This window comes from Enoplosus armatus, chromosome 12 (assembly GCF_043641665.1).
Source record: "Enoplosus armatus isolate fEnoArm2 chromosome 12, fEnoArm2.hap1, whole genome shotgun sequence".
NCBI lineage: Eukaryota > Metazoa > Chordata > Actinopteri > Centrarchiformes > Enoplosidae > Enoplosus > Enoplosus armatus.
Window position 1 is genome coordinate 16061813 of NC_092191.1, and position 23032 is coordinate 16084844.

At 41.8% G+C, this 23032-nt stretch overlaps 2 protein-coding genes across 2 annotated transcripts in view; one reads left to right on the forward strand and one right to left on the reverse strand.

The window, feature by feature from the left end:
- Window positions 1-110: 110 nt before the first annotated feature.
- mad2l1bp (MAD2L1 binding protein) lies at window positions 111-2450 on the reverse strand. Its single transcript, XM_070915772.1, has 3 exons — window positions 2024-2450; window positions 729-1012; window positions 111-638 (listed from the first exon to the last, which is right to left on the reverse strand). Exons 1-3 carry the CDS (start codon window positions 2448-2450, stop codon window positions 111-113), a joined length of 1239 nt encoding a protein of 412 aa, XP_070771873.1.
- A 701-nt stretch (window positions 2451-3151) lies between these two features.
- kif16bb (kinesin family member 16Bb) overlaps window positions 3152-23032 on the forward strand; it is a 33108-nt gene continuing 13227 nt past the window's right edge. The window contains 18 exon segments of the mRNA XM_070916530.1: window positions 3152-3198; window positions 3279-3342; window positions 3394-3528; window positions 3690-3806; window positions 4523-4620; window positions 6737-6852; window positions 6944-7086; window positions 7392-7560; window positions 8042-8170; window positions 8335-8510; window positions 8631-8696; window positions 14435-14554; window positions 14698-14749; window positions 14853-14990; window positions 16327-16409; window positions 18687-18775; window positions 21793-21954; window positions 22779-22818. Coding sequence (XP_070772631.1) covers window positions 3152-3198; window positions 3279-3342; window positions 3394-3528; window positions 3690-3806; window positions 4523-4620; window positions 6737-6852; window positions 6944-7086; window positions 7392-7560; window positions 8042-8170; window positions 8335-8510; window positions 8631-8696; window positions 14435-14554; window positions 14698-14749; window positions 14853-14990; window positions 16327-16409; window positions 18687-18775; window positions 21793-21954; window positions 22779-22818 — 1944 coding nt within the window.

Here is a 23032-nt window from a genome sequence, read left to right on the forward strand (position 1 = left end):
AAAATTAAACTCATAATTCATTAAAATGTCGACAGCTCAATTCAAAATTCACTTGAACCACCATTAAAATTGAATCCAGTCTCAGACGAAGCACTCCCCAACTTTTTGGGTCAGTTGCTGAAGCCCTTGATAGTCATGGGCGCCTGAAACCACACATAATCCTGCCAGTCTGACCCCTCTGCCCTTTGTTCCTTACAGGTGCTGGGGTCAGTAGACAGAGCAATAACTTGGTTCTTTACACGGGTTGGCACTTTAAATTGTAGTTTAGGGCGGAACCAGCCTACACCACAATCCCTGTGAGCCAGCGCTAAGATGGTGGTGGGCATTAAACGAACAGGTCTGATGTCAGATAAAAGGTCAGCCACAAAAAGGGTGCGGAAGAGCTGCCTTAAGCATGGGGATACCCGTAGACACTGATCTCCACCAGCTACCACCAGAGCCTCCATGTTGATCTCATACAGCTCTTTGGGGAGGATGAGGGATCCGCCCATTAGCAGCAGCACACGGGGCACCCTGCTAAGGGAAAATAGCACCTCCAGCTGCTGCAGCACCTCCTCGAGCACCTGAAGGGTCTGTTGACACTTGCGCCAATCCATGTCTACAGACTGCACTGGCCTCCGACTCACTATGTCTTTATCCTGAAAAGCAAAACATTCAGCAAACACTTTTAGTTCATCTCCAATCCAACACAACATTTCTTCATGTATGAATATTTCCCCCCCATTCACCTGCATTGAGGCTTGCTGTTTCTTCTGGGAGTACACCAGCTGGTCATACGTCATGGGTAGTTGCTGCCTCTGATAGAGAATGCATTTGAGGATCTCGCTGACGAAGCGGCAGCAGCCTTCCTGAGTTACAGTGCCAGGAAAGACAACGTTCACATGGCCTTCGTGCTGTGCTTTTCTCACCACCTCAGCATCACTGTCCTCTGTGTTACTATGTTGTTTACTGGCAGTCACACTGGAATCCTGCAAACTCCTCTGACCAGAAGTGCCCTCTTCTTGGGTGTTATCTGTCAAATGAGAACCAGTATAATGTCATTACGATGAGCAATGGTCCTGCTCAAATTTCAGCTAGCTTAATGTTAATGAAATCTAGCAAGGCCAGTGTTCTAATGAAGCCATTGTCCCCATTTTCCCCCTCAGGAGGAATTACTCAGATCCTGCATTCAAAAGTAAATAAGTATTATCAGCAAAACATAATCAAAATAAAAAGTATTCAATTCAGAATGGCCCTTTTCAGAGTATTGTATCAGGTGTGTACACAACGTGTAAGCAGCATTGAACTGCAGCTGGTCAAAGTGGGGCTAATTGTAACTATTACTACTACTAACTGCTGCATAGAACAAAGACTCATTTTCTTTGTTGACCTTAATGTTTTGTGCTAACTGGAGAATAGTAAACAATGTCCATTACAGTTTCCTAGGGTGCAAGATGACATCTTCAAATGGCTTGATTTGGGAAATCAACAGTCCAAAACTCAAAGATATTCAGTTTAGAATTATTAAACAGATAAAAGCTGAAAACCATCACAATCAAGACACTGGAGTCAGACAATGGATGGATCTTTAGCTTCATACTAAAAATAAATAAATGTAGTGTAATACATGTAAATAAATGTAGTGGAGTGAAAAGTTTAATGTTTTATTTGAGTTAAGAGTATAAAGGCTCATAAAATGGGAGTTAGTACCTCAAAACTGTATCTACACAATCTAGTACTGCTACGTCAGAATTTCATGTCTGCCTTAAATATGCAGTATTTTGATGTAAATACTGTGTCAACTAGACACATACATATATATGGACTGTTTTAATAACAACCTCGGGAATTCGTTTCCCATCTCCTACCTATCCTCAAAATGAAAATGCAGTGTTTTTACACCACATCAACTGATCTTAATATTTTTGACAACCTGTCGGCTTCCGGACTAGATCTCAGAAACGTGCAGGAAAAGAGTAACGTTGCTATAATGTCCCCCTTTGGGGAAAAACATGGGTACCCACACTGGTTAACGTTGTGTTACCTGGAGTGATGGTTGTGGAGGGCATAGCGGTGTTTTCCTTGTCTTCAGTGTCGTTTACACTATGCTGTTTTGAATTTAGTCGGTGTGCTGGGGAGACATCTGTCAATTCAATTGGCTTTGTCGTCTTTAACTCTGTGTTTACGGCCTGTGGTGAGAGTTGTCCGGTGACTTCCGCGGAAAGTCGGCATGAATTTGAGTCGTCGGGAACACTTTGTAAAGTTGGGACTTTACATGTCATATTCGATTCCTCCAGAGTGCTAATATCCTTTTCTGACGAAAACGAAAGGCGCCTCTTTATCTCATTGTTTCCGCTGTTAATAGTTGACTTATTTTCCGCGTCGTCTAAATTTGATGTTGGTTTAAATATATTCGAGTCTTCTGCCATAGTTTTGAATGTCCCCGCCGGCTTGTTTCCGCACTGCATCATGGGAAACTTGGATCGACAGCGATGCCGCGTTCACGTTTCATGGATTCGTGAAAGATTCGGAAAACAAGCTTCCCTTTGAAAATACTGTTCCTCCGGCTTTTATGTGCTAATAAATACATCAAAATGCGTTTATTTTAGTGGGCGTGAAGGCTGGGTTTGTAGGTGGTTCATGATTTTTACAACTTGCTGAATTTTGAACGCCACTGGCTTAAAACAGTCTAACGAATTACACTTTGGATTAAGCACTTTATTTGTGTAATTTTGTAACAGCTCAACAGACCGTGACACCCGTGACTCAGACATGCAAATGTGACATCATATAGTGGACACATTAGATAAATTGATACATAGATTTTAGTGCCATACAGTGACTTTATTGATTAGAAACTCCATTTAAAAATAAGCCTGTAAAGTTTGGTTGAGTCATTTGTACAAGTGGACATGACATTTACCCTGTTACATTACTAGATTTATCTGAGTGTAAACAGGGCTGTTAAGAGATAACAGAATGATCATATTAACCCAGAGCTGCACAATAAAAGGTCATGAGTAAAAAAGTGTATTGATTTGTAATATACCCCAGTGGCTAGTTTGTGTAGTGCATCGACAAAGCGAGCACAGGCCCCAGGTGTGATAATTAGATGTGAGAACAGGTTGGGAGAACTGGCTGTTGGATGAGTTCTGTCCGATTTTGATTAATAATGGCTTCAGTGCGGGTAGCGGTCCGAGTCCGTCCATTGAACAAAAGGTAGATAGAATGACGGCTTTTATTTTCTCCAAGCTCCATCTAAATGAACGCGGATGCCACTCACATTCACTTTTCCACAGAGAGAAGCAGTTGTCATCGAGGGTGATAATTCATGTGAAGGGGAACACTACATCGATTAATAAGGTATTTGATCACAAAATACACTTCACCCAGTCCTGAAGTTTTTATTGAGAGTTGTCTGTGCATTTGAAACCCTAGCCTTCACCTATTCGAGGGGACGAGCTGAAGGACGGAGGAAAGATATTTTCTTATGACTTCTCATATGATTCAGCTGACAGGGGAAGCCCCACATTTGCATCCCAGGAGAGGGTATCTGTTTTCTTTTGTTTACTATCTGTTTCAACCTCTTGCATAATTTTTTTTGTTTTGTTGTGTAGGTGAAAATCATGTTTGTTTGTGTTATCCATCAAATAGTCTTCTATGTTTTATGTAATGTTTTTTTTTACCTGACTTCTTTTCTGCTGCTTTAGATTTTTCGAGACTTGGGGTCTGATGTCCTGAAAGCTGCATTTGAGGGTTTCAATGCCTGTGTGTTTGCCTATGGCCAGACAGGCTCAGGAAAATCTTACACCATGATGGGTCATCGGGTAAGCTCTTCTCTCAGCTTTCTCAGCACTCTTACCAAGGTTAAAGTGCCATTTTTAATTTATCTTGAGAGGTAGATTTCCTATTAACATTCGCAGGTCATTTCCAAGCTGCATCCCAAACGTGCCCTGGAAATGAGCCCCTCAGTCATGCTAACCCAGTGTGCACATAGCACTGACTCCCCACCACACGAGAAGCTGACTGATGGCAGCATCATCAGACGTCCCTCCCCTTCTCTCCATTTATCTCCATGTTTCTCCCCACTAATCAGAAAATGTGATGAGGGCAGCAACCCCCAGTGTTTCTCTCCTCGCCATGCACAGCAATGGAAATTTCACATTAGTACCAGTGAGATTTCTGCTTGTCTACCAGGAGACTTGTGCAAGGTCATCAGAAGAGCTGCTGTCAACATCCCAGATAATTATATATGGCTCTTAATGCTTACTATCTGTTACTTTGTAATTAAAACAAGAGGGCATGCAGCACAGAGTGGAATTGCTTTTATGCATCAGCAACTCCATATAAGATGAGCTGTTGTTTGTGTTGTTCAGCAGTCTTTGCATGTGCTGAGTTGTGGTCACAGCATAGCATAGACACCCAAATTAAGAGAACATAATGGGAGCAAGATGGAATTGTCATTTAAAAGTACACTCTGTGTGACACTATCATTTTGTAATAAGAGGTCTAAATGCGACATTCTCTCCTTTCGATGTGCCAGGAAGATAAAGGTTTAATCCCTCGTATCTGTGAGGGTCTGTTCTGCGAGATATCTCAAAGAAGCAAGAGTGATGCCGTGTCATGCTGTACAGAGGTCAGGTGAGAGACCATCATACGTACAGTGAGTCTTCTTCTTATCTTAAAGTCTTGGTGTAGGACTGCTATAATTCTGGACATTTGCTCAATCGTTAAACTTTCAAACATACAGTTTTCAGAACAGCATTTTGCTCCATGACAATATTAGAAACTAGCAGCTCTAAGCATATAGAGCTGGTAAGGAAAATGTTGTTCATGGCAAAGTGTTCCGGTTTCAGCACTTAATCCAAAGCTATTGTCACTTGTGTTTGGGGTGACACTATTTGAGTTACTTGCTGATCTAATACTAAATATTTAAAAATTATATTAATACTATACTAAAAAAAAGTAAACCAATACTACTAATGCTAAAAGACAAAAGCCAGGGGGGGGGGGGCTGCAGTACATTTCATGAGGGCAACCAAAGGCATCGTGATAACCCAAAAGGAGTGCACACAGGCAAAAAACTACTTTCTGCTTCCAGCTGACAGTTCGGCCTCCAGTCAGAAGACAATGCCTTTTCTGGTTAATGAGTTGTTGTTTGCTGGGTTTTTTTTTTTTTTTTTTCCATGTTTTTCACCTGAGGGCCACTGTATTTTGCAGTGCAACTAAACATTAAAAGTTTAGCACCTAAAAACTAGAGCCCATAACCTCTTCTCAACTGTTTGTTGGTTGTAAATGTTGGTGCGTTCGCAGTGTTATGGCCTTGATAGTAATTTAGAATTGGTGGTCAAGCAGGTAAATGCATTCATTGTTAATCTCACTTATAGCTAGAACAGTCCAGTAACTTCAGAGAATTGTATGACCTAACTGTAATGCAGTCCTCTAAAACCAGAAAAAGACAGCATTAAAGCTTTATTACTATAATCAAATTATAATAATTAAAATCCCAGATGATATCTAGTCTCATCACAATGTCTGTTTCATGGTTACATGTCCCAGCTCTGCTCCTAAATGATTATGTCGGGAGATAAAATTGAAGATTTGAAGCTTATCAAGCTACCGTGAAACCATTATTTTGCCATTTGGTATTTGGGTTTAATTCAACTGTAGAATTGGTTTTTATTTGACTGGATCTGCCAGGCCTTGCTTTAGAAATGTTGAACAGGTTGAAAATGACTGAGGGATGGCTTTTGACAAATAACACATTTTGTGCTGTATTTTTTTGGTATAAACCCAGCAGAGGTGTGAGTTACGCATTGCTCTCCAAATAAATTGTCCAAAAAGTGTAATCATCGATGACATTAAAGTATTACTGTCAGTGTTACAGGAAACACTCTTTTCTTGCAGACATGAAAAAAACAGAAATTCAGTGTTTCAATTCAAATGTTTGGTGCAAGTAGACATTCCTGATACACACAACATTTTATTATTTAGTCGGTCTCAACTTCATGGGGCTCCAAGTTCTCAACAAATTCTGTTAAAGTATATGCTTTTATAGTGATTTTGAGCAGTTATAAAAATGAAACTGATAGGAATATTTGGGTAGGATATGTGGAAGATTCCTGTTTCTTTTTCAATAGAACAGTATTGGTCATCTCCCTCTTGTCAGCTTTTCTGTCATGTCCTAAGCATGTTTTTTCCTTTTGTTGTGTAGGTAGCTGCACATTCATCCCCATCATTGTAAAACATCAACATACATTTTGTATTTGAGAGGAGGTGACGATGGTCGTTGGAATCATATGTAACTGGCTTAATATTGCTCCTAATCTAATATTGTAACCTCTCAATGCTGTGCCAGAAAACAACCTGCGTGGCTACATCCGCAGGATGTCGTCTCTGCCATTTCATTACTGTCACGCTCTTGTAAAGCCTAATTGCTCCATGCATTGTTTTTGAATCAGCCACTCAGAGTGGTCCTTTTGCTTCTTGCACACACCCACCACAGTATTGATTGAAGTGCTCTGCCAAACCATGTTGTTTTATTCATTGCCAATACAAGCAGAACAATGCATGCACCATAACTTGGCTTTAAACCTGCTGTGCATCTTTTCATAGTAGACAGTGAATCACCACCTTGTTTTGTTCTATTTGGTGCTTCGCCATTCACATATCAACACTGAAAGCCTTTTATAAATGTGTGCCTTTTGTGTGCAATCTTGGATCAAATTTTGCATTTGTGTTTCTGCCCTGGCACCAGCTATTTGGAGATCTACAATGAGCGTGTGCAGGACCTTCTGAAGAAGAGAACTACACCCCCAGATGGTGCAGGCTTAAGAGTGAGAGAGCACCCCAGGGATGGACCCTATGTAGAGAGTAAGTTTTTATTCTCTACTCCATGTCCATCTCAGCTCAGTTTGTATAAAACGCAGGAAATCTAATACAGAAAACTGCAACCTGTGTGTAGATCTGTCCAAGCACTTGGTACACAACCACAGTGACATAGAGGACCTGATCCTTCTCGGCAATGCCAACCGCACCACAGCCAGCACAGGCATGAATGACTTCAGCAGCCGCTCCCACGCCATCTTCACAATCGGCTTCACCCAGGTGAGCTGCAGTGCTTAAAAGTATCCTGTTGCCAGTTTGAATTGGGGTAAACACAAGTTTCCCTGAAAACTCTTTGGATGTTAGTAAAAAGCCATCCCTCAAGTGCTCTAATTAGCCTTGTTTATCCGTTTTGTGTAATGATCATTTTTAACATGATTTTTTTCATCTTCAAAGGCTTTTTTCCTTTTTCCCATCTTAAGTAGCACTTTTGTCGTGATACCGGCTATATGCCTAAGTATTCCTCTGTGATGTTGCCTCTTTTGAACTAAACGGAGATTGCTCAGTCATGCTTTTTCATGCCACAGGCGTGGTTTGATGCGGAGCTGCCACGTGAGACTCTGAGTAAGATCCACCTGGTAGACCTGGCAGGCAGCGAGAGAGCTGATGCCACGCGCACCACGGGCGCCAGGATGAAGGAAGGTGCCAGCATCAACAAATCCCTGGTCACACTGGGCAGTGTGATCTCAGCTCTGGGTAAATGGCGGTTACAGCATGACTGACACACCGTGACGCCACATCTTTATCCAGTATTGAGCCACTCAGCTCAGTAATAGAAAGTGAATAATGATTGTATTCTGTGCGAGGACAGTGACCTATTTCAAAATAAAACCCAGTATAGAGGTTACTTTTCTAGTTTGCCTGTTTTAGAGCACCTACATTTTCATTATAGATTTTGCAATTTGAGGTTTGGTACAATTCCAATTGGGTTTTTCATCATTTGAAGGAAACAATTGACTTGTGCTCTGATACAAATTATGTCTGGAATTAAACTTGCTGTTGAATTTTATTGAGGGTATTAGCAAACTCAAGGTCTTAGTGCCTAGGATTAATTTTGGGCAATGACCCTTGTGTTCCCAAATGTATCAAAGAGCTTGAGGATGAAACATTTGTTACTGTGTTCCTGGAACTCTCCAGTTTCTCTGAGACAGTGTTTCCTTTCTGTGTGACCTCCCAGCTGACCTTAGCGTGGGAGGACTGTCAACAAAAAAGAAGAAGCAGATCTTCATTCCTTACAGAGACTCCGTGCTGACATGGCTACTGAAAGACAGCCTGGGTGGAAACTCAATGACTACTATGATAGCAAGTATGTACTGTAAATCAGGCTGATTCAAGAAAGTGTGTGTCACCCCTTTTATTCTGACCTGTTCTTGAAAATGCTGAAGATGATGTTAGTTTGTTTGTTCATGTTTTATCTCACCGCTGCTCATCGACTTGTGCGTATTCCTGCCCGATGACTACTCATGGCAGCCGTTTCTCCTGCCGATTTGAACTACGGGGAGACCCTGAGCACTCTGCGCTACGCCAGCCGAGCTAAAAACATAGTGAACTCTCCCACGGTGAACAAAGACGGCAGCGTGAAGGTGATCAGGGAGCTGCAGGCCGAGGTTGCCAGGCTCCAAAGGCTACTCGACGTAGCCAATCAGGTCCTGCATATGTTCAAGCTCCCATAAAAGTCCATCAAGGACACAACAATATGTATGTTGACAGGATTTTATTCAAAGGTTATATTGGTAGGTTGGGTTGTTTTTTCATTACTACTACAGGTTTCCCGTGGGGAGATGTCTTCCTCCGTGAAGGTAGAGGAGGAGCTGCATCAGAATGAGGCAAAGGTGAGTCATCCTCTGCCAAATGAAAAACGGGTGTTTTGATGTTCTCCTCTGTAAACAATACACCGGCTATTCCTGCTGCCCCCCCCCCCCCCCCCCTCCGCTGCCTGGTACTTTGTTTGATTCTTGGACATGAACTAGAGGACAACAGTAACTGGACAGAATTGCTTTGTTCCTGTGATCCAGTTTTTTGTAGTTCTTTTGTTTAATCGGGTAGTATTGTAAAGACTTGGAGTAAAACCCTGTAGTTTGACATCTAAAAGTTGTTTTTCTTTTGTACAGAGTTGGGTAAACATTTCAGAATAAAATGTGAAATACTGTTGTTCACAGTTATATCGTTTGGAGCTTTATTGTTTCCAGACAGGCAGTAGTTTGTTAGGTGCCATAATAACATTTTTTATGTTTTTGTTGCCGATCTGTCTTGTTTCCTATGCCCCCATTTTCAATTTAGTAATATGTCAAAACAAATTTGTATTTTATTTTCAAGTCCAACATCCAGCGTTGCATTTGGTGAAGAATGATGATGCTGTTTGAAGCTTGGTACAGAAGGATGTATGAAAGTGAAATATAAGTCCACTGAGTACACAAGGTGTGAAGGTTTGCTATATAGACTTTAACACTAACAATCAAGAAAGCAGCAAGCTCCCAGCAGCAGTTTTAACAGACGCTGCAGCTTGCAGTGAAGACATCCTACCAGCTGGTGTCACTGCAGGTCTTGTGAACAGCCAGCAGCCACTTCATGGAGTGGAAAGGGTAATGAGTGGAGTCAACCTGGCATTTAAATTTAATTTTCCATCTATTTAGATGTAAATGGAATCCAAAAGCCAAGTTCTTGTAATGATCGTAAAGTTAGTGTGTGACAGTGCTTACAAACAGAACAGACATACCCTCTCTTTCAACCCACTATGGTTTCTCTGAGGCTGGGACACTGGGGCGGCATCTTTGCAAGACCCCAAGCTGCAACAAAGAAATGCCACCGTTTGCCAACCCAGAGTTTACCCTGAGCACTTTTCCTCTCTTGAATTTGTGCCCAACCTCCCAAATAACACCAAATGTCATCTGTTTGGGACTCGTCGTATTCAGCCAAGTAGCCTGTTGCATTATGCATTATGCAACTGTGAAGCGTGCCAGTCATGAAAAGTATGCGGTGTCTCCATCATAAACGCTAGCAGTACATTCTCTCCAGCAGTGTTTGCATGGGTGTAAACTGTGCTGTTGATCTGGCCTTTAAAAGATGTCTAAATAGATTTATGTATTTCCAATCCTGCACCAGAATACCAGAGTGAGAGGTCAGATTGCTTTTGTGAAGCTACACATTTAAGAAGACATTATGTAAGGATTGTGAATACCCTGCACATGAATGTCTGCTATGTATTTGTTGGATAATTAACATTCTGTTCTGTATGGTGGTTAGCAGGTGACATTTAGTGACTCGACAGCCCTTTATTCATGACAGTGCATCGGAGCTCATTAGCAGCTGTCAGCGCTCCTAATTAAGAGGTCTTGATTATTGGCATATGGCCCTTTCGTTTCTGACTGTCCGGCATATTAATTAAAGTTGCAGTGTTGTAAATCTGTTTGCATGTTCCAGCGGTGATGACTTTATGCTCAGAGGCACCATCGTCCATCTCTACTGGCAGAGCTGAAAAATATGCCTTATTTAGAGCCGTGGCGATCCATGTAGAAGCACCTGTTATGATGCATGATGCAATGTGACACCTAGGCGGAAAGGCCACTGTACTGGTGACCGGCAGGCACACTGGTGTTGCTGAAACTCTTAAGTGTTTGATGAATGACTTTATGGATTTGACATTTGTCTTCCTGTGCATTTGCATTCTGCCTGGGTGAAAAATGATAAGAATGCTGCACAGACTGTAGAGGTGGCGTCTTTGCTCAGTTCAGTACAGAGGAGCACATCCAGCCCCAGTTAGAAGTTGGCCATTTCAAAAGTCAGTGCACGTCAAACAAAAGCCTAATTGCATTGGTGGAATTTATATAAAGTAGATTTTTCTTCTTTTTCTTTGACAAATGGTGTTCAACATGTGGTGTTTTAAAAATAATGATTCTGATATACTCCAACCTCCATGTTTAAATGTATGGTGTTTTTGTAAATATAGCGTGTTCTCTAGCACATGGTTTTTAAATTAAGAGCAGTCTTCTCCAACTCAAGTCTCATATATTTTCTGTTTTAATTCAGTTGATGCCGTTGCTGAGAGCTAGATGAAATTTTTTCTGCTTGGGCCATAAGGAGACAAGTTGACCAAGAGCGGTGTAAACAGAATTTTGAATTCTGTATTCAAAGCAGATTTAGAATGCAAAGTTATTCATCGTCAGCTTCCCAGATTGGTTACAGGGCATGTGGGGAAAGAGAAAGTAATTAATATGAGATGGGTTCTACAGCAGCCTCTTACAAGACAGAGACGGCAACAGATTGAGAGAACAAAAAAGGCAGGAAGAGGGTAAAGTGAACTGTTGTTCTACTGCAGGGATGTGTGGAGATATTTATATATATATATATATATATATATATATATATATATACACACAAATTTGCACACACACGCACTAATTTGTGAGTAGTTCTACTTCAAGAGTGGAATTGCATTCTGCTCCCCCAGCCACCCTTTCAGGTCCCCTTGTAACACGGTGTGGTGGGAGGAACCTCCATTTTAGTGAGATAATATGAACCACAGTGTTTCTTTGATCCTAGTACTCTTTGTATTTCCCAAACATGCTACAATCAGCACAAAGACACAACTTAAGCCTCGACTGTTCTGAGCCCAGCTCTGTTTAATGTCACTTTACCTCATACGGTCAGCAGTTATACGTCATAGTCAGTCGTTATAGCATTTCATGACCTTTACATATTCTTATCGGCAGCTTGCCTTCCCTAGATTCACTTTCTTTTCTTAATTTAATTCCCGAAAATGAGTTATTATTCGGCCATGTTTGAAACACACATGGTGAGCACATGCGTTATAGGTGTCATTCATGTCTACAAGAACTAAATCAACTGTACTTTACATGTTGGTAAAATAACAGTCCAGTTGATTTTCACATTTAAACAAATTAATGACACAAATTTTAAGGATCTGTGAAATTTCAGCATGTGCTGTCCACCTGTGCAAAATGATAACCATGAACTGACATGAGTTGCAATGGGACACATCACAGAAGAATTTGTTGACTGATTAGGAGGCCAGAAGTGCTTTCATCAGGTTTCACAACACGTGAGATTCAGCTTTTACATGTAGCACAGACACAAATAACATAAAGGGGTGGGTAAGAAACAGAAACGACTGTTAATAAGATGCCAACTCTTCCATGATTCCACATAGGCTTCATGCCATTTTGGAAACTGGCCATGTAATTGCCTCTCTGTTATACATGAGTAATTTTAACTTTTATAAAGAGCATCAATCTGGGATATAAATACAGCTCTTTCAAGGAAATTAACCTTTTAGTGGAACAGCTATTCAAATGCAGACTTTTTTCTCTCGTGTTCTGGAGCCAGTATCTGCTCATCTGTTCTGTTGGCAAGTTGCCCCACTTGACAAGGCTGATGGCCAGTCAGGAAAGAATGATGGTTGGCCTAGTATGGCAGTGTTTTGAAGTGCATATTAACCTAGTCGGGAACCTGAACTGTCAAAGCGCTGAGAAAAATCCATTAAAAATTCTGCCCAACCACAGATGATGGCTTTTAATGGAAGCCTAAATGCTGCCTGAGCCTGGCTGCTGGTCTAGGCCATAGTTAATTACAGTATGTTCACCAGCTGCCTCAATCTGAAAGCAGACTTTTCTTTTTGTCCTCATAACACACACACAGACCGACTGACTGACTGGGTGTGGTGAGGAGCAACTTTCCCTGGTATGTGTGCGAATGTGAGGAGAAAATAAGAGGATCTCATCTGTTCCTGTTGTCTGAGGAAAGTGACACAGTGCATTAATCTGCCAGGCTGCTCCTCACCTCCTAATGAAGTCTGTGAAGAATCCCTTTTAATTAAGTACAGGGGCTGGGGTCGATGCCTCTCCTTCTTCATTAGAAAAAAGGATTTCTCCCATTTCACAACTGCCAATGAGTGAGGTGGTGCCGGTGGCGGACACGTCTCTCACTTCAAGGTCCAATCTATACGAAGGAGAGTAGGAGGAGGTTGAAAGAGAGGGGAACTAGTTTATGCAGAGTGTTGCCTCTGAATTCTCCCATATGTGAGCTTTTCTGCTCTGCCTCTTGGGGAGGTACTTATGATAATCCATGGCAATGTGAGGCATTAGTCCACCAGCTTAACAGAAGAATACTTCTGATAGGGACACTCATATTTGGGCAGACTGGGTTATTGAACCACAGCCTTTGCCCTGGGAGGAAAAGGTTAGCAGCCTTGAGAGACTTGCCTAGAGAGTTAAATTTCTCTTTATGGCTTAATTTGGTGTGTCTTTTGAACCTGGCCAAGTCATCCAAGGCTAAGTATTTAATTTGCAGTTGAATAATTGGCAAATTAACTGCTCAACAAACTCATTCGGTATGCAGCCTGTCTGGGCTTTTCTAAAGCTTAACTTTCACCTTTTTAGTAAAGTTAGACATGAAATAATATTAAGTGACATTTTATACAAAGTTAAATGAATATCGCCCCTTGACAGACACACGTGCTCCAAGGTGGTGTGACTCATGCTTTTACATTTCCTCAGTAACAATTGTTGGAGGCAGTGAGGCGGTGTATGGAGCAGATCAGAAGTTTAAGTGCAGCCGTCCTGCGCTTTAGAAATGGCTTTCAGGGATTAAATCAACTTCTCTACTTCTTATCGCATTTCTGTGGAGAGGTGCTGTAATGTCAGTAAATACATATTTAGAAGGGATTTCTGGACAAGCAGAATGGATTCATCCTGACATTAGTTTCTGTCTTGACTTTTGAGTTGTGGTGTAACTGTAATGTTGCTGTATGTATCACTACAGTGCAGTATTAATCAATAGCTTATGTGTGAAATATGGACATGGAAGTGTTTTTCATCATTTTGCTTCTGAGATTCAGCATTTATGCAAACGCCCGCCATGTTTCAGGGGGAAAAATTGAAAATGCCCATATCGAATAGTCTTATAATGACTCATTTTACTACAGTTATTCACATTCCTCAACAAATAATACACTATACATGGAAAATAAATTCTCTGTAGCTTTATGTTAAAGCCATGGAGTGCTTTCCACTTCATGGCAGCCTGTAAGGCACAGGACATTCACTTCAGTTTGACCCTCCATTCAATACTTCTTTCAGACACGTTGTAAATGACATGGAACTACCTGAAGTTTGTTGCTGTTATCTAAAGTTGACATACTTTACAAGCTCTGGAGTATTTTAACAGCAACATACAGTGATGGTAGCTATGTATCAATAAAGGCAATGGTGCATGGTGTACAACCCACCTGTGTGTATGTGTGTGTGGGCGGTGGCACTGCGTCTGTTTCGCTCGCTGAACACAATGTACAGTTTGACTCTCGCCACGATAATCTGAATGATTTATGGCGTCTCTCTTGCCGTTAGCCACTCTACCGCTTCATGGCGACACATGGTTGGAACACCGCTATTCTGCTTGGCCTTCAGGCAAGGAAGAGCAGTCATAAAGAATTCAGTTTTCTGCTGGTTGCCATTAAATGTCTGTCAGCATTTTTATTTCATATTGTGTGCCATTCCAGCTACAGGCTATTGAATGAGGTTTTTTTTTTTTATGGTATATTCTCTGTGTCCTGTAGGAGGAGACAGTGGCTCTGAGGAAGGAGGGGGGTGGAGTGGTCCTGGACTGCCAGTTACCTCATCTGATAGGAATTGATGAAGACCTGCTCAGCACTGGAATCATCCTGTATTATTTGAAGGTAAATGGATTATTTGAGCTCTTTCACAAAGTATATTTTTCCCAGAAGTCATTACCAGCCGAGGTCCAATGCTTTCTTTAATTGCTCTGTTTGTCAAACAACAGCTTGCATTTTGTATCATGACCCTTTAATCTTTACTGTAGGAGGGCAGAACCCTGATGGGAAGTGACGAAGCATCAAGCAGTCAGGATATTGGTCAGTCAAGGTTTCTAAACTATGTTCCCCGCTGCTGTGTTATCAATTGGACTGAAAATAGGCAGTATTTCTTTTTATGCTTTCATATTTAATTGTACTGTAGTGCTTCACGGGCCTGGGCTCCTCGATGAACATTGTGTGCTTGAGAACCGTGCTGGGACCGTGACTCTGATCCCTCAGGATGGTGCACTGTGTTCAGTCAATGGCTCTGTGGTCACTGATCCCTGCCAGCTGACTCAGGGTAAGCTTTTCTGCAAAGCTAATATGCTCCTGATATTTTGAACATGGGGGGAGGAAGGCATGTCTGTAATAATGAAGATTTCTCTCTCGGATTCCCAATTATTTGGCTAGTGGGAGGCAATAACACTTTCATCCATTTTGAATGCAGTGATATGAGATCACTGCATCACATCTGCAAATGAAATCCACTTTATGTCCCTGGCTCCCCCACGGCAGCGCACTCAGGGCATGAGTGGATTGTGAACACAGCTCTCCACAGGGCAGATGCCATTTCTCTTACTAAACATTTTGAAGGGCGAGAGGGCCCAGACAAAGCTCCAGACAAAGCCTCGGGCCCTCCATTTAATTGGCAGATGGAGTTGATAGGGCCGACAGGTTTGAAGTGGGCCAGAGCATTAACCTTTCAAAGGACAGAGCCAAGCGGAGCTAAAACTCCTGCCCCCCTGAGCAGGCCTTGCTTGTCGGGGCTGGGAGTTTTCACCGCTTACCGCTTCCTCAGCCACACTGCTTTTGCTTTCCAGAGATAAAAACTGCACACAGAACCAGGCAACGAAGGGCCCCGGCTACGCTAGTCTCTTTTATAACCATTTCAATTTATCCAATATCCCCTTCAGAAATGGCTGCATCTGAAGCTATTTTCTTGAACAAATGATAGTAATTTTCAGTCCAACAGCAGCTGGAATCCATCACAGACTGCCCTCTCAGGTGCTTTGTCACTCGTCAGAAGTCATTAGTAGTGGCAAGATTAGTATTTGCTGTGCTGAGAGAGGAGGAGGAGAAGGAGAATGGAGAGGAGAACTTGAGAAAATCTGTGGATGTGGCCATGAGTCTGATATATAAACCCTAATATCACTTCAATTCTATAGCTTTACAAGACTTCTCAAGTTTCCTCGGAGCATTTTCTCTGGTAAATCATCCCCCTGGTCTAGGTCACTGCCAGTCACATTGGGGATTGTGCTCTTCATGGCAATTAATTCACTTTACCTCAGCAGAGGAAAATGTTGGAGAACTCATGTGCTATTTGTCAACTTTTCCCCAAGTTCAGTGCAGAGACAGTTTACTGCAATCCCATAACGACAGAAGGATTCCCATGGCCAAAGTCTTTTGCTCCTCACCTTTTTTATGTATTATAGATACTGTGCTGCACCTCCAATGGATATTCAGCACCATTACTGTCACTCACATTTGGCTTGAAACACATCACATTTTGCCTCTGCCAGTCTTTGTCACAGTGTAATGCATAATTCAGTGGTTGGTGCAGCATTTACACCAAATGATAAAGTTTTAAGTTGGTTGATGAGTTGGTGATATGCTTTTACCTCTTGGGTTCGCTCCAGGTGCAATCACACAGCTAGGAAGTGGAACCATATTCCGGTTTAACCACCCGACTGAAGCTGCCCAGCTCAGGGAGAAACGGCAGGTACAGTCAGTCCCCAAAACCACCACAGACGAGCCCTCTTGTGTTGTTGTGCTGTTCTGCTGTTTTCGCTGCCTCAACTGCATTTTCTGCTGGTAATTTTGTAAAAGCAAGTCAGCATCATGCACTTTGTTTCCATAACTACCAGCTGTAATACCTGCTTCCTTCAGCAAACATTGCTCATGTTGAACTCTGACTCACACTTAACTCCACAATAGAAAGTCCATAACAACAGCACCAGTGTGATCCATGCAGACTCGCAATAAGAACTACTGCCTGCCTTTCAGCTGCTACTGCTTGTTTTTGCCTGTTTAGCATGAAACTCTACTTCTTCGTTCTGATTAATTGGCCCACAAAGACGCGGCAGACCTGCGCGTCATTTACATTCTCCCCACAATATTGAACTGTTTTCAACCTTAGAAAAGCTCTCTGCTGTTCCCGAAAGGAGGCCAGGTGCAGCGGCTTTCAAAACTGTCTGCTCCAGTCCACTTGCAAAAGCTCCCTCTTGGCTTTCATTCCCTTTCATGTGTTTTTCAAGCACTGTGTGAATGTACCCTTTCTCCCGAGGAAACCACAACTAGTGCTTCTCTCAATAATTTGTTAATGTTTAAGTATTCTTGAGAAGTTTGGGTTGCGTAAGCCCAAGTGGCTGGGCAGAATTAAGTGAATTGTTTTAAATTTAGTAAACAATGGCTGAAAAGGTCAAATGTTTAAACTTGAAAATGGAAAGTTAGTAGTGGTGTCAAAAGTATCACGCTGTGCTGCTGGTGATTTACCTCAACCAAAGAATAATACTCTTTGAAGATTAGCATTAAATATATATTACATATAATGTATTACATATATTTCCCTTTCCTTTCTTATCCATCCATCCATATTTACAGAGATATGATGAGATCGTTTTAATAGTCTGTAAAGTTTAAGGCCGCCTTTTAGAATGAAATGTCTTATGAACCATGCCCATGAAAAGCGTTTACCCCCTTTGACATCATGTTTTATTGTTTTACAACATCGAATCACAGACGCAATTAAGCGTTTTTTTTACATGCATCAACAGAAGGAAAACATCTCTAATATCAAAGTGAAGACAAATCTCTTCAGTGCACTAGCGAAGCAGGTTACCAAGAGGTCTACAGACACTCTGAAAGAGCTACAGGCTTCCTTTCCTGAGATGACACTGTGCATACAAATACTGTGGCCTGGGTGCTTCACTGCTCATCGCTTTATGGCAGAGTGAAAGTTACTGTTGAAAAAACTCTGACATGTGGCTTAGTGTTTGTCAGAGGGCAAAAGCCAAAACAGTCCAAGGGGGTGAGTGCTTTTTGTAAACGGCAATGAAATAGTCTGATAACATTGCTATAATATCTAACTCACTGTATTTTGAATTAAATTCTGGTCTAGTATCAATCCACGTTATTTTAGTATTTCAAAGAAAATTACTAGGTCAGTGAATAGACTGTAAAGCCTGTAACTCAATTTGAGTCCCCTGTAAGCATTTCCTGTGTTATAACATTTTATGCTTTAAGATGGATTCACACACCATGTTGTAGACACAGCTGTACTTTTTGACAACTTTCTGCTCTCTGCATTATTGAAAATTGCACAGTATTACAGCCAAGTGAAGCACAGACATCCAGTCCCTGCTGTGGTTCCTTGCCATTCATTTTTAACATCGATTCCAAATGAGATGGTCTCAAGAGTTCCACATCGCTCAGTCTGAATATGTGCTAGCATAATGTGTGTAACTGTTATGTAGAGAAGTGGCTTGTTTTCCTTAAATATAACCTGTAACATTCCTCTCTTAATTTTAGAGTGAGAATGTGGAAACACTCGGAGAGAACAGTGCTAAAGATAAAGTGTAAAATCTATGTGGAACCACAAGAATGGACCTGGTTGCACATTATAGCTGCCAGTCAAACTATACACCCCTTTCATTTTAAGAATATGTGATAGTTTCATGCTGGTTTCCCTCATTTTTGGAAGGACTTTGATTTTCCAGATATTAGGTTTTGACAGTTCCTCATATGTTTGTCGTGACCTAAAATAAACTCTTCAGGGTGTAGAAGGGATGTGTTGTATTTTCCCACTACATGTTGTCAAAGCTCTTCAATCTACCCTCTTATATTATTTGAGAACCATGTCATGAATACTGATGATATACAGTATATACTATAATTAAACTATTGTATAGTTGTAAATCTACTGTAGGCAGCTGTCACTTATTTCTTCCACTCCAACAGATTTTCATTTCACAGTGCTGCCTCATTCTGTTGTCCGCAGAGCGGCCTGCTGTCTGCCTCCAGCCTGTCCTTGACTGACATGTCCAAATCTACAGAGAATCTGTCCAAGGTGATGCTGCAAAATCCAGGGTGAGACTTATGCAGGCATGTGTAACAGCTCCCTACACTCTGTGACCCAAGCATAACTCAACCCACGCCACCTCAATCTCCACACTGTGCCTGCTTATTGAGCTGCATTCATCAGGCATGTAGACCGAATCAAAACCATAAATCATGGCAGCATTTCTGTGAGGAGAGGTGGGAACGTGCAAAAAGCCATTCTGAAGTGCTTCATGCTGAGCCAGTGGAAATCACAGCAGGCATGTCCCAAAACGGCCTCTAGATCTGTAGCTAGTGAACTTCCCCGTGTCTCATTTCCAAAATCACTGCAGTGCACTTGAAGTTCAGCTCTGCAGAAAATTCCCAGAATGCACTGTAAAAAAGTAAAAAAAAAAAAAAAAAGCACTGATTGGAAGCTTTGCTACATTTCAAGCAGATGCTTTTCACATGCCTACCTGCTCAATCTGTGTTGTTTGTGAGATGTCAATGCCAAGTGCAGCCCGAACACCCGGAAGGATTCTTTCTCCGTTCATTTTATCAAGGATTCTCTGGCAGTTGACTTGTGAGAACTCGGGGTAGACAAGTGTCCCACCATGTATTTAGTAGTGATAGCGGATGATATGAGGTGGCACTGATGAGTCTGTTGACTGCATCTCACGGTCAGCGCAGATGAAAACTCCGTAAAAGCTTGTTAAATGGGCCTTGAGATTATTTTGTCGCACAACGGTAGTTTGAACTTTGTCATGACACTATGAACATAACTGTGTGCAGGGAACAAATTTAAACTACTGTCACAACAGGTAGGCACAGCGGCAATTTAAAGAATAACAGGTAAATTTGATTTAGGACAGTTAAAACCACTCACAAAACATAGATTACAGTCACCCGGATTGTCAGTGCTAGCTCCTTAGCCTACTTAAATCAAACTCTGTGAGACATTATGTTAATGTGACTGATCTTGATACCCCACCACTGCATTGGAACTGTGTGACAGGTCATTGATCTGCCAGTGTGTCAGTGTCCCAGTGTTCATTGACTTAGTGCCCACAATCTAATTCACTCTCTAGTGATTCACAACCTATTGAAGTAGTGAGCAATTTGAGACACACCCCCGGCCACTCATGATCTGATAACCCTGATGCTTTACTGCATGTGGAGCTCTCTGACATGTAATTTCCCCCTCACAGTGCAGAATCTCCCTAAAAAGCAGCGCTTTTTGCTCAGATGATTCATACTGTTTTCAGTCCTAAACCTGCAGCCCTGTTCCTGATCCGCTGGTCTGACACTGCTTGGCTTAGATATGAAAGGGTAAATACACGCGCATGTAGAGGCTACTATTAGTCGACCACACAGCTACTGTCTTCATTTTTCTGCATCAGACATGCATGGTTTGTGTGTGAAAGTGGTATTACTGAGTGGGTGGAAGATGGAGAATAATGGAAGTCAGTAGGAGTTGGTGGTGGATGGAGACTCAGACCGCTTGATTGAAGTCTGCAGATGTTAATGGCAGGTCAGCAGCAGGACTGTTGACGTCTTTTTACAGTATAGAAAGCGATACAATGCACAGAGGCGAATATAACAGTGCAGCACATTGCAGAATATATGTTGATTATTTTTATTGTATTTAATATATATTTTAATATATTTAACATATATATTTTTTATTTTTACCTCCTCTCACCTGACACACTGAACCATCATCTGTTCAAGCACTGAACATGGGCAGTGAGGGAAGGTCTTATTCATCTCTCATGGCTTAGTTATGTATTCCATCCTTGTTCTGCTTGTTGTTTGCACAGCATAAACTCACTCACAGCAAGGACGGAATTGATCTTTAAGTTTGCCCAATCATCTTGGAAATAACCCTCGATGGTAAATAAGAGCAAATAATTTGAATTCAAACGGTGGCTGTGGATATCTGTTCACCTCTGGGAGGGACACAAGATATCAATGAACTGACCTGCAGTTGCTTAAGGGGCAGCTCTGTTCCAAAAGCAAACCTGCCCATTATCAGCTACATCAGTTGGATCACAGACACTTGAGAGTTTGGAATGGAAGAGGCCACCTGCATTAACTGTCTGTCTTAAAGTCTGACCTGCTTCTTACAGCATGGGAGCACTTCACATTTTTGTTATTTATCCAGATCTTTGATTCACTGGTTTTTATGTGTGCGGTATCAAAGTGCATTCAGCTGAATGCAGATTTTCTTGTCTTGCCTTGCCTCTAAACATGAGGTGTTGAACATCAATTAAATTGAGCTTTTAGTTTGGACACATACAAGACAGGAGAGGCTAGAAAGGGCTTTGTCTGTTATGGCAGGGTCGCATGCTGGTCTTTTGTATTGTGTATGAATTCATGACTGTCCACAAGACCCACTTCTCACCTTCTAGTAAAAGTTTGCCTACTGTGTTTGATTCATTCTTTGTTAAATGGACTATGTAACAGAGACAGTATGTTGAAGCCAAGATGACATGCAGCTCTTTCAAACCCAGCAAGTCTGGACTCAGAGCTCCCAGTGATGGAGCGTCCCAGGTGGTGTTTGACCCATGCAGCTTTTTAATGGCCACCTTTGCTTTGAAAGTCCCTCATCTGACAACCCCCTTGGTATCCTCCATGTCTGGCCAGAATGCCAAGTGGCAACCTTTCTATTTGCTTCCTCTGACCACTGACAGGCTGTTATCAGGAGCTTGCATCTCCTGAAATGGTGTTTTTACACTGGTTAACGTCCATCACTCTAGGAGCTCTTGTGCCACTTATGGCCTCCTGCCTCTAGCTTTAGTGCAGCTAGAACAATCTCACCTACAAACAGATTTTTTTGTGCGTGTCACTTTACTTTAAGCTGTTCTTTGTAGTCAACAGTCCAGGTGCCTCTTTCAAATATCTGAGTTGGAGTTTAATAACAGCCGCAAAATGAACTGGAAATGTTTGAAAATCTGGTATGAGATGTGTTAAAGGGTGCATATGAAAGTGTAGGACTTTGCATATCATGTGTACGGCATACCTCAAAAAATCTGTGTGTGTTTGCACATGTATGATGTGATGACTAGGAGGGTGGAAGAGAGGCTCAACCAGCAGGAGGTGGAACAAGAAAGCCTGAACAGACGCAACTGGGACATCAAAAGACTTTCAAAGGAAAACAATGGGGCTTTGCATCAAGAGCCAGCAGAAGAGAAGACAAAGGGGGCAGAGATGGAAGAGAATGGGTACAGGTAAGTTAGGGGGAGGCGAACTGTGCTCTCTGTGGTGGATGTTAATGAATCTGCTGCTTGTGTACCGGTTTTGTTCACAGTGATTCCACAGCAAGAACACTGTAAACCTCTGCATGTGAACAAAGTGTGTGACAGGAAAATGTGGTCAGCCTCTGAGACTGGGAATCTCAGATCAGTTTTCCTCCGTTTATTCATGCGAGTAGGCAAACATCGCTGAGTACAGGACATCCTCTGTACTGATCCTCAGGATCTGTAAAAATCCTTTTAATCGTCTCGAGGACCTGCACTGTGTTCCTGCTGTTGATGTTGTCGGTGCTTTAGTGCTCCCGCTTTCCCCCCTCGACAACCTGCTGCAACTCACAAAGCTCAGCCAAAGCCGCTGTTTACTGTCAGAAATCATTCAGAGCTGTATATTTGGTTTCTGCTCCCCCCTCTAGAGTTCTGAGTATTGTATGTAAATCCTCAAATCAACATGCACAGATTCTATTTAATTTCACAGCTAGTAGACTGGCTCTAATCTCATCCAGCCATTTGGGCTGTTTGCTTTTCAAATCTAATGGATGGTGTGTGTGTGGGGTGGGAGGGGGTGGGGGGTGTATTGCAGTCTTGTCTTTTGACTGCAAACAGTTTGAAGTCTCCAGTGTCACACCACAGCAAATAATTGAATTTGCTTTTGAAAACAAAGAGCCTGGCAGCATGTATAAGCATATAAACACAGCTTTATTGTGCATACGCCCCCTCATATCAAGACGCAATTTTTGTTTTGTGATAGAATATAAATTGTATTATTTCATTCCTGTCTCTTCACTGTGTCCTTTTTTCAGCCAGATGGATGTGCTGGCTGCGGAGACAGCGGAGTCCACAGTACGAAGCAGATGTCTTACCTCTGCCACAATAGAGAGGCTTATGACTACAGTATGTATTAATTTGTTTTTGCCATAGTTACAACAAATCCAACTCAAATATAATAGAAATATGGATTTAGTCATCAACAAGCCATGAGTAGTTTCTGCATGGAATTAAGTATGACCTTTAATGGTTTTTAAGAAAACAGAATAAAGCTAAAACACGGTGTGCA